Raw genomic sequence first — 10,806 nt, 5'->3', positions numbered from 1 at the left:
AAAATCAAATATATATATATATATATATATATATATATATATATATATATTCTCTTTATTGACAGTAGTTACCTTATGCGCTTTTTCTTGAATAAACTTTTGCCGCGCATATTCTTTTCGTCGTAAATGTCTATACACGTGAAACTCTCCACTGCCTGCTCCAGCACTGCTACCCATAACATTGCGAACAAATTCTGGTACAGAGGGTGTATTCTTGGCTTTTGGACGTTCTGGCAATATAACTGGCTTATCCTAATGTTATTAAAAGAAAAAACACGAATTTTTATTTTAAGAATCCGAAAAAAGAAAACTGTTTTGCGCGTGCAAAAGTAATTTTTTTTTTCTTGGAATTTTTGGAAAATGCATAATACTTACTATGTTTTTCATTAATTTCATTAATTTTAATCTTTGCAGATCTACAGCTGTTTTTGCTACTATAGGTTTCTCTTCATCTTTCTCTTTATCTGACATCTTTTTTCTGTTCAAATAGTCAAATATGTAATAGTTTTTTCGTGTTTTTGTTGCGTAAATTTATTGCATAGCTAATTGCTTGATAAGCCATAAAACATGTATACATTTAGATCCGCAGATGAATTTTTACTGGATTGTGTTCGGTAATCTACTTGTCGGAATACAATAGCTTTCTATTGACCAATCAGAACAAAAGGAGTAAAGAGATTTTTGTCCTGATTGGTCAATACAATTCAAGACAAATTTGTTTGCTAGTTTTCTCAGTTATTGGAGATGGCGATGTTGTTTTTACATCTCTTTGGAATTGATAACCTCTCTATGTTTTAAGATTGTTCCAAGACTATATCAGTTATCAGTGTTGATTTCAATCATCGGTGTCAAAGACTGTCAAAGACGATATTTCATAGTTTTGGTAACGTTCCGCAATATTTTTGAGCAATTTACGAGATAATCGCATAATAAAAAATGGCAGATCCTAAATACGCCGATTTACCTGGAATTGTGAGTGCTTTTTATGTTCTTGTCTGCTTATCATATTTTAATATGCTACATTATGTCACTGATGTGAATGAATACAAATTCTGTGTTTAGGCATATGATCAGCTTGATGTCTACGAAACGAGCGACTTGCCAGAATCAGAGCAAATGCGAATGTATTGTGAGGTAAGCTACATATACCTACATTGCGTATAATATTCAGTCTGTTAATTAATAGTTGATTTATTCAGGATGAATCCGATAGCTCTTGTGTCGAGCAGTTACACATCAGTGCTAAAGAAGCATTTAATAAATTTAAAGGCAAACAAATTGTTGGAAAACCTGTTGATTTCTCAGATCGTTTGTCTAACAAGCCGAAGTCAGGATACAAGTAAGTTCTAATTAATGAAATTATTTTAATTTAATGAAATTTAATATATTGGACGATATATAAGAGAGCATTTCCAGATTTGGAGATTGGGAACTTGTTAGTGAAGGTGAAAAAGAAACTCCTCTTCAAAAATACCAGCGACTACAATGTGAAATTAAGGAATTGTATGAAGAAGTGAATGAGTTGAAGGTATATTGTTGTAATATTGTTGATACAAGATATGCTAAAATTATTTTATTACTAATATAGACATATGTGGTAATATATACAGGAAAAATCCAAGGATGAGGTAGAAATCAAGTCTGCAAGCGAGATTATTTCTCAGGCACAGCAAATAGAAAAACAGTTGGTCTCTTTAAAACTGGAAGATTGTCTAGAACCTGATGTTGTTGCAAGTTTATCAGATCCACAAGGCATAATGCTCAAGTATGACATTTAAAAATAATAATCTATAATGTATGTATATATATATATATATGGATATATATATATATATATATATGTGTGCATATATATATATACATACGGAGAAAGAGAAAGAGAGAAGTTGCAATCTATTATATGTATATAGATATTTTCTTCAATAATTAATATTTTAATCTTCCAGGCAATTGATATCACAGATTGAATTATTTAAGCAAACCAGCATGCCTTCGTCAAAGTTATCATCAGAAGATACGGAGGCAGGTGAATCAGTTGAACATGGTGTTCTTAAATATCAGATGATGTATTTCCCAGAAAAAGCAAGAATGCAGGAAGCTGCGAGGATCGCACAGCTCGAACAGAGACTTTGCTGTCTAGAAAATCTCATAGGGACAAGTAACGATAAACTTTCAAAATTTTCACAGGTAGGATCACTTTTTAGGCATATAAATTTCAAATAGGTTTATGAATCCCTCCTTTTTCACAGAATGTCAAGTGCAATGGCATAATGGAAGCTGTACAACAATTAGAAGCCAAGACTTCATTGTTAGATGTTAATCAATTGGATACCATTGAAACAAGATTGGGCACTTTAATTTATCGAATGGATAGCATTGCTCAGAAAAAAGCAGCAGCAGAACAAGATTCTGAGCAAGAGCAAAAGGTAATATATCATATGAATATTAAAATCAATATTACAATAATGTATATTTTGCATAAAATTAATGTCTTTTGTGTGAATCTTTCTCATAGATCTCAGAGATGTATGAAGTCATGAAAAGAACAGATGCTATATCGCAAATATTACCACAAACAGTAGAAAGGCTATTGATATTGAGCGATATTCATCAACAAGGTAAAATTATTTAGTGTATAAATGTGTGTACAAAAAATATATTCTAAAAAAATGTGTTGCATCCTAGCTGCTGCCTTCAGTAAGTCTTTAACGAGATTAGAAGAATTGCAAGCAGAGATCTCATCAGGATTGGATAGTAACAAGTCTCTATTGAAAGGAGTGCAGGAAAGTTTTGTCTCCAATATGGAGGTTATAAAAAGTAACATAGCATTGCTTGATGAACGTATTCAGAAACTTAAAAAGTGATCAAAATAGATATATTAAATCTATTTAATATTTCAATAACATTACTATATTGATACCATTTTCTAAGATTTCTTTATTTGGAGCATTTATACACTCCTATTATGTTGATATTATTTATTTAATGTAATTTGTAAATTTATTTGCTTTTATACACACATTATTTTGTTATTCTTACACATTTTGCAAGTGTAATATCTGATTTCTAAAATATAATTGCTAAAATAAAGAGCCTACTAAAATCGTTCAATATAATACACAAACAAGAAGTATACAACTTTAAATGTAAAGCATGCGAACTAAAATAAACTGGAACTTCAGTAAAAAAATTATAAGTTTTATTAAATCCTTTATATATATATATATGATCTCAACGTAGTTAATTAGTTATTAAATAACATAAATATTAAGCTAATTAAATTGAAAGGCAGATAAAATAAATGATAATTAAAAATATAAATGTTTGATATATTCTTTACATAGGATTATGTGATGGAAAAAATCGTGTTCACTCTTTTTACATCTGTATATCAGACTTTTATTTAAAAACAATTAGAATCTTAACTTCTGGAAGAACCACTTGTTCTTACCGTTTTTATACCTGGAAACGAAAAGTAAATTTAAATAATATTAATTACGAATATAGATTTTGCAGTGACGGCAGAATATTGAATTACATACCTCTCTTCAAATTTGACGCGTGTCTGGAAACGAACTTTCTTGCGCTTCATCGGATCTTTGAGATCCTTAGGAGCGACTTTATCTAATTGTAAGTCGACTGTATACCTCGTTGGCATTAAATGGTTGTAATTAAGGATCTAAAATATTTTATATAAATATAGTGTTACACAAAGATATAACAGAATTATATAGATATATAAAAAGATTCTGAGACATTAAAAAATTTATACAAGAATAAAGAATCATAAATTTACCTTAACAAAAGGTTTGATTTTAGACCGTTTATGCAACTTTCCCTTTCCCATTCTTTTATGGACTTTTCTTGGATACCGGTCAATGCCTGCAACCATAGCGTGTCCATACTGTTTTTCTGCAGTTCCATCATCATAGTTGCGCATGACGATGGCTTTTCTTCCCGCGTACCGGCCGCTGAGGACCAGCACAACTTTTCCTGTCTTCATAATCTTCACCATCTTGGCGATGTACACTGAAAAGGAAACAAAGAATATTAGTAATCACAGAAAAAAATTTTAAATTAGAATTATACATATAATCATTTTCTCTGTACAATTTAATAAGCTTAGCATAGAATATTATCTTTTTTTTTCTCTTTCTAAAAAAAATGCTATCAAAATATCCTCGCTAACAATGTAAACATTTTGGGTTCGAGCACTATATAATCACTCATACTATAAACCAAAAATTTGTAGTTGTAAGGAAGAAAGAAAGCGAAAAGCGTTATAGTGTAACGTTGCAAAAAGTAACGTAATAATTGCAAGATTGACCGAAATCGAACGATCGATTCTATTGACAAATATAAACATGTTCGTGGTTAGAGTTAACCCAACATTTTTGTTCGCCGAAAAATGTTTTTAAAAGACCTGAGGAATCAAATATGAGCGTACGAGGAGAGATCGCGTTGCTCGGTAATTACAGATGTGATGCGAATACAGCGTGAAAAGTCCAAATGCGCGATGTCTAAGGATTTAATTCACGATGTAAACGAGCATTACGCACCTCACGGTTCGTCGTACCGGATGAAAGGAAGTTAACCCTACTTTCACCCGATATCTTTACAACAAATCACGATCGACAGATGTCGCACTATCGCTCATCCGGTAATCTTGGCGCGCAGAAAAGACCCGCGAAGAGGAGAATTAAGTAATCATATAGGCATGGTCTCTTTCAGGCTTCTCTCTGTGATTAATAACAACCGATATTCATTACCAGTACTGAAAATATATAGTTTACGTCACGTACACTATAGATTTTCAATACTGGCAGTGAATACCGGAACGCAGTCCTTGATAAATTTTCACGACCATGCATGATGCACATATGGAGAAATGGACCAATCAAATGTAAAAGATATTATGTGAGATCATATTGTTGCTTCCTTTACATTAGATGCATCTAGGTATCAATTCTGTAAAGCCAGATCTACAACAGGTGTAGTAAGCCTTAAGCCTAAAAATTTACCGATAACAATTGATTATTCTCCTCACATTTGACTGTGATTGATTAATTACTTATGGCTTGAGGCTTACTACACCTATTGTAGATCCGAGCTAATTCAAGTGAGGGTGAAAATTACAAAAATGGAATTACAAAAATTTACTAGATTTGGACCAATGAAATTATAAATTTTCTAGTAAAATCGCTTATTTTTGTAATTTTTACCCTCACTTGAATTACAGAATCGTTATCCTAGTAGTACGATCGCTCATTGAGCGCTCAGTCAGAGTGAGCGACTATTCATGATCGGTTTACTTTTTAGATTGTAAAATATATACACCAATCACAAGTAGCTGTTCATTGAGCAGTCGTGTTACTAGATGCACTCATTATGGGCGCGCGATTGGTTGACGTTCGTGCGCATTATGCAAGTTATCTATAGAAAGTCCATAACTCTGGCTTTATCAAAATCTCTTCTAATTTCAACAAGAATTTGATTCTTTTTCGGCCTGTATCTATATCCCGTATTCATTAAGCATTAGTGAGTACAATCTATTCTTCTATAAGTTCTGAATCTTTTTTTAATATATATACGTATATACGTATAGATATATACACGTACATATATATTTTTGTATATATATCTTGTATATATATATTGGGAGATACATCCATCATCCATCGCGCTTTTCCGTTATATTGACTGGTCCCAAAAATATCATGTCGATTCAAATGTTAATTGTGTGCAAATTCGGATCTGTAATGACATTATTCTCCTCATTTAACGATCACTGCGCTCATCTTCGCGACATTTAACATTTATCGGGAGGTTTACAGAAATCGAGAATGCGAAAAAAAGCAAAGAAATAAAAAAAGACATATATAAAAATAAATTAAGAGCAAAACATATACGTAAGGTAATTATACAATATGAGCGTAAAAAAAGCGAGATATATCTTTGCCCAACGAGATGCGAGGAAATGATTTTTACAAAAATTCATTTTGTTATTCTTCATATTATTGCGTTCCGGATTAATGACTACTATCTCTCTTTCAGCTTTCATTACGAACAACATAAATCTTTCTTCCCTGTTTTTCTCGGGAAGCGTGGGAGAACCGCATTTGCCTCGCACCTTCGGCTCGCCCGCAACAAGTGTTCCCTAATCGATATCATGCCCTGCGAGACCCTTTCAACGACGCCACGAATTCTAGGAGCGCAGTCGTATTATATTTTTCTCATGGTATAACCTTTATTCTTTTTCTTTTAAAAGATCCTTATTATATTTAAAAAAAAGAAACTAGATAAATAAATGATAACTATTCATGAGCAACCTCTCCGATACCGGCTGCTTTTTTTCAGTTTCTTTTCTTTCTGACAATTAATCCCTTCATTAAGGAGAGATGTTCTGTTTAGATAGGATCTTTCTTTATGTGTCAATTTTATCAAGTGACGCGATGATTTACTTTCTTATTGGATGTTCCTCTTTATCGTCATCGACGACAGTATGTGTGTGCGTCTTTTCTCTCTCTTTCTTCCTCCCACATTATCTCCTTCTATCTCTCTCCCCCTGTCGTTTTGCGTCTTCGTTGGCTCGCTACCGGCACAATCGATTTCAAAATCCGACGACGCACGGCTTGCGCGCCGTCGCCGCCGCCTGTTGTACCTTCCACCACCTCTTCCTCATCGTCCTGCCTTTTCAGTCAGTGCCATCGCTGCGGTGGAACCGGCGGCCGTTCACGGGAACATGGTCCAGGAGGTCCTCGCAGCCAGCATCGTCGAGTGGTGATCGTCAGCTCTCTCGCGAAGCGGAACGACGGTGTTTCTCGTGGCGGCAATGTGCCGCAGGGTGTGAAGAGACCGCGTTACGTCACGCCCAGGTGAGAACAAATTCACGTTTACATCGCAGTTCCACCCTGCACGATTCTCTCTTTTAACTTCTTTTTAATGGGAAAAATCTGGAAAAGTTTGTGATGTAAATTTGCGTCTAAAAGTTACCTAAAAAGAGTCTCCTCGTAATTAATTTTGAACATCAGATTTTCGTGTTCTGCGCTTCTAGAAGATTTATTTGTACTAGATTATTTTCTTTTTTTTTTTTTTTAAGGATAAATCAAGGATTGTGTAGTTAAAGGGATTGTATCAGGATGTACGAGAACACGTATCCCTCCTTTGCCGGTATTATAATTGCACGCTACCATATTTACATTGCGCATTCAACGTTAGGCGCGACTGAGTACATCACGGATATTTATGTGAACAAAAGTGCGCAAATCGAACTCGAATACTTAATACGAATAGTAAAAATCGTTATCGCGCGTATCTCGCTTCCGATAATATCTGAGAATAATCTGGAAGCTAGATCTAATTAAAATCAGATGTGGCGTGGCGGCGCGCAGCTTTCCCAAGGGGATGCTAATTTGTCTTCGGAGGAGAGTGAACGTGACTACAACCTGATGCTTCGACTACGAGATATATGTGTATATAAGTATAAATGTTATCGCGGAAAGAGGATGCTTTTCGAAGGTAAATGATAGAACGGAAGACGAAAATCCAAAGACAAAATTCTCTCTTCAAAAAAAAATAGTGAAAGCAAATAATGTTTTTCTATTTCTGTCTTTTATGCAATGCTGCGTATTGGAGGAAGTTTGTAATTAAATGTCAAACAGGTCAACGGTTTTTTTTTTTTTTTTTTTTTTTTTGTTTAGCAGAAAGTGATTCAGATTCGTAGCGTTTTTGTTATCAGTCAGAATTTGCTGAAGTAGATTATGCCGTGTGCATTGTCTTTTATTAGATTCGCATTCGATCGAGTGCGGGCGATGCACTCCAGGGCGATGCACCTAGAAAAGTACTTACACTAGCTTTCTAGAAACTGTGTTGCCGCACAAGTCCGAGTATACTTCCATGTTAAATAAACAATTCGTGAACTAAAATCTTACCCCAAGAATAGATGAAATACATTTGTGTGCCTTTAAGACTCGAGAATATTTTACATACACTCTCAATGACTTTCTAATCATCAAAAACTATAACGATTTACAAATTATTAAAACTCATAATGAATAAAAATAATCCACGATGTTTCCGCGTCATTTATTCGCCAGGATGTCGGCTACGTCCGTCTTATTTTTCTACGAATAAAAGACGTCCGAGAAGAATGAGATAAAATTATCCTATTATATGTAGATGCATGAAAGAACGGACGAAGTGACGTAAAGTGGATTCACAATTGCAGGAACATCTATGGGCCGTAAACGGTGGTGGCGAGGAGGTCTGGTGGAGCTGTTGGTGCTCTGTGTCCTCCATCACGTCATCGTTCTCGCTGATGGCAATGTTGGTGAGTACTGAATATTATTATTTGAACGAGCGAGGAGAGATAATGGCGTTCGTCTTCAAAGTACACTTCAGTACACTCAACCCTCGACGCGAATAGTTGGTAATCTGAATAGAATCACGCGATTATTATTTTCCATGCAGAAATATATTTTGCGAGTAAAGAAACCAGTGTCAAAAATACTTTTTCCGATAAGATCTATTTTTGCTCGAAGAAAATCTTGAATCATCGTTTTTATGTATTTTTCAATTTCAAACAAATGTGCATTTTAATTTCAAGTGACCAGAAATTAAATTTAAATTAAATTAAGTTAAAAAATTAAATTAATTTTCCAGTTGTGTATTGCGTATCCTCTGAAGTCTCTGTTGAAAAATGTGTGGCTTTGTTTCTCTTTGAATTAATGAAGGGATGAACTTTAAGTCTTTTTATATATATAGAGAGACGAGATAAGCGAGGTTTTTAAAGAGACGGGAGATATAATATGTAGTTTTATGATGAAGCATTCTATTCGATATGTTTTGTACTGTAAACCATCGTTAAATTGTGTTTCGCGCAATCAAGCGGAAATCCCTTGTGCGTGAGCGCTAAATGCGAAGATATAAGAAAGGATGGGAGATATATTACATAGATATAGCGACAGAACGTTGAGAGAGAATGGTATGGACCAAGTCCACAATAAACTCAATTAATAGAATAAAATAAACTCAATTAATAGAATAAAATTACACCATTGCTTTTTAATTATATAGCTACAATTTAACACCACAGAAGAAATTGAAGAATTTAAGATCACGAGATAAATTTTCTTTTAATTAAAAAGTAAAACTTTAAATCTCTCTATAAAATCTTAAAGTCTGTATAAATCTTGGAGTCTTTTCAAATCTCTCTAAAACAAAATCCGAAGTATATTTCTATAATAATATCTAATAACTCAAGTTAGCAACATTCTCTCTCGGTGCTTCTCTATAAAAATAAATCGTACCTCTTCAATCGATATTTTTCTCGCCGATACGTGATATAAGTGCTTACCTCGAAGTATTAACATCGATCGCGCGGTAATGGTTGACGCCCCATTAGATTGTCGCGTGATATTACACTTCTTTAAGTACTGTTTGGTCACACATTTGTGTGAAAGTGCACTTATCGATTTCCAACACGTCGGAAGAAAGAGTGCGAATTACTCTTTATTAATCGCAAATGATATTGTTTACGTTTGACAAGAATACGACTGTTAGATGCGACGATCAATTGAATTCACGCGTAAAAGTTGCATAATATCGCGTAATAGAGTAGGCTAATTTAATTATCCTACTTTATCTTTCATTTTATTGCTTTATTATAATTTAATTAATTAGCGCTGTGGACAGAACCCGAGAGAGTCCGAAGGGCCCATCCTGTATACTAAAACATTGATCGATTAATTTTAGTTTGTACTATCTGTCTGTGTTTCTGCTTAAAGTAATAGGAGAAAGAGAATTGACGCTAATTGACATTGGTGCGACTTTAAAGTTTCGCGAATAATTTTCCAGCTCATCATATTGACTTCCGGTTGACGTCAACGCAGAGAGCTTTACGTTATCGCTCGCGGAGCACTTTTACGAGAAACCGGGATTAGGGTCATCGATCTTTATTTTATCGATCATTCCCGTTATTGTTTTTGCCGTGATACTCTTCATTGCGATGCGTAGCTTATACGAGTTCATTCGCGTCTTTCATAACATCCCTCTATGTCGATGTGAAAGATTGTCTGAAGATTATTGAAAGAAATTTGATACCGTAAAACACGCACTTCTACAATATCTATCACTTATAGCAACTAAGGGAGATAAATTGCGTTCTCTTGAAACTATATTTATCACTTAGTTTTCTCGATATATCACTATATATTACTTGCATTCTCCCGACTACATTATCACTTGCTTTGTTTTCATATCGAAGTATCGATCATTTTGGAGTATCTATAAGCACAATCGAGAGGCGAGGAACGTTTTCTTGAAGAGAAATCGAGATTCGTAAATAGAGAAAAAATCAAAAGAAAAAATATTAATACAAGCCAATTGTATGTGATAATAAAGTTATATGTGAGGCGTAAATAGAGAAAAAATCAAAAGAAAAAATATTAATACAAGCCAATTGTATGTGATAATAATTCATCATTTCAGATAATAAAGTTTTATTGGGAGAGAGAAAAAGATAAATATTTAGGATTGCATCTGACTGACTTGATAACATTAAGTAAAACGTTTAAGTAAAGCAAAATATTTGCTCTTCTCTGAATCTTTGAAATAATCGATTCTTTTTTACATATTTCAGTTTTTAATTAAAGAAACTATAAATAACAGCGAGAGAATAGATGAAACCTGAAAATTTTCGAGATAATCCTCCGCTCTCATCATTGACATTCTTCAAATTCGGCGATATTCCGTCGTGTAAAGATCAAGAGGATCTCTCTCTCTCTCTCTCTCTCTCTCTCTCTTTCC

At 33.9% G+C, this 10,806-nt stretch overlaps 4 protein-coding genes across 8 annotated transcripts in view; 2 read left to right on the top strand and 2 right to left on the bottom strand.

The window, feature by feature from the left end:
* Nucleotides 1-592, bottom strand: part of LOC115235476 (PRKR-interacting protein 1 homolog) — a 1,290-nt gene extending 698 nt beyond the window's left edge. Inside the window, exons 1-2 of the mRNA XM_029807298.1 lie at nt 376-592; nt 73-252 (exon numbers count right to left, since the gene is read on the bottom strand). Of these exons, the coding sequence (XP_029663158.1) occupies nt 73-252; nt 376-471 (276 nt within the window). The 5' untranslated portion in view covers nt 472-592. The remainder of the gene's footprint in view (nt 1-72; nt 253-375) is intronic.
* Nucleotides 593-724: 132 nt separating this feature from the next.
* LOC115235474 (dynactin subunit 2) lies at nt 725-3,190 on the top strand. Its single transcript, XM_029807296.1, has 9 exons — nt 725-972; nt 1,063-1,134; nt 1,200-1,339; nt 1,417-1,528; nt 1,611-1,765; nt 1,947-2,187; nt 2,250-2,426; nt 2,516-2,618; nt 2,686-3,190. Exons 1-9 carry the CDS (start codon nt 937-939, stop codon nt 2,862-2,864), a joined length of 1,215 nt encoding a protein of 404 aa, XP_029663156.1. The 5' UTR covers nt 725-936; the 3' UTR covers nt 2,865-3,190.
* A 118-nt stretch (nt 3,191-3,308) lies between these two features.
* Nucleotides 3,309-4,709, bottom strand: LOC115235477 (60S ribosomal protein L27). 2 transcript variants are annotated; one of them, XM_029807299.1, is made up of 4 exons: nt 4,560-4,709; nt 3,797-4,029; nt 3,543-3,679; nt 3,309-3,462 (listed from the first exon to the last, which is right to left on the bottom strand). In XM_029807299.1, exons 2-4 carry the CDS (start codon nt 4,013-4,015, stop codon nt 3,414-3,416), a joined length of 405 nt encoding a protein of 134 aa, XP_029663159.1. In that variant the 5' UTR covers nt 4,016-4,029; nt 4,560-4,709; the 3' UTR covers nt 3,309-3,413. The 2 variants fall into 2 exon arrangements, with proteins under 2 accessions (XP_029663159.1, XP_029663161.1); XM_029807301.1 differs by having other exon boundaries at nt 4,448-4,576.
* Nucleotides 4,710-5,406: 697 nt separating this feature from the next.
* LOC115235499 overlaps nt 5,407-10,806 on the top strand; it is a 17,782-nt gene continuing 12,382 nt past the window's right edge. For all 4 annotated transcript variants that reach the window (XM_029807347.1, XM_029807344.1, XM_029807345.1 and 1 more), the window contains exons 1-3: nt 5,407-5,538; nt 6,699-6,875; nt 8,228-8,329. In XM_029807347.1, the coding sequence (XP_029663207.1) occupies nt 8,236-8,329 (94 nt within the window). In that variant the 5' untranslated portion in view covers nt 5,407-5,538; nt 6,699-6,875; nt 8,228-8,235. The remainder of the gene's footprint in view (nt 5,539-6,698; nt 6,876-8,227; nt 8,330-10,806) is intronic.

Source organism: Formica exsecta, unplaced genomic scaffold (assembly GCF_003651465.1).
Source record: "Formica exsecta isolate Colony F162 unplaced genomic scaffold, ASM365146v1 scaffold223, whole genome shotgun sequence".
NCBI classification, from domain to species: domain Eukaryota; kingdom Metazoa; phylum Arthropoda; class Insecta; order Hymenoptera; family Formicidae; genus Formica; species Formica exsecta.
This window is presented reverse-complemented; position numbering and strand designations above follow the sequence as displayed.

Coding starts and splice junctions, on each gene's coding strand:
- LOC115235474 (XM_029807296.1), top strand. CDS start 937: ATGGCAGATCCTAAATACGCCGATTTACCTGGAATT. Junction 2,188..2,249: donor AACTTTCAAAATTTTCACAG/GTAGGATCACTT, acceptor CCTTTTTCACAG/AATGTCAAGTGCAATGGCAT. Junction 2,619..2,685: donor GAGCGATATTCATCAACAAG/GTAAAATTATTT, acceptor GTTGCATCCTAG/CTGCTGCCTTCAGTAAGTCT.
- LOC115235477 (XM_029807299.1), bottom strand. CDS start 4,015: ATGGTGAAGATTATGAAGACAGGAAAAGTTGTGCTGGTCCTCAGCGGC. Junction 3,680..3,796: donor AAATCAAACCTTTTGTTAAG/GTAAATTTATGA, acceptor AAAATATTTTAG/ATCCTTAATTACAACCATTT. Junction 3,463..3,542: donor CGCGTCAAATTTGAAGAGAG/GTATGTAATTCA, acceptor TTTCGTTTCCAG/GTATAAAAACGGTAAGAACA.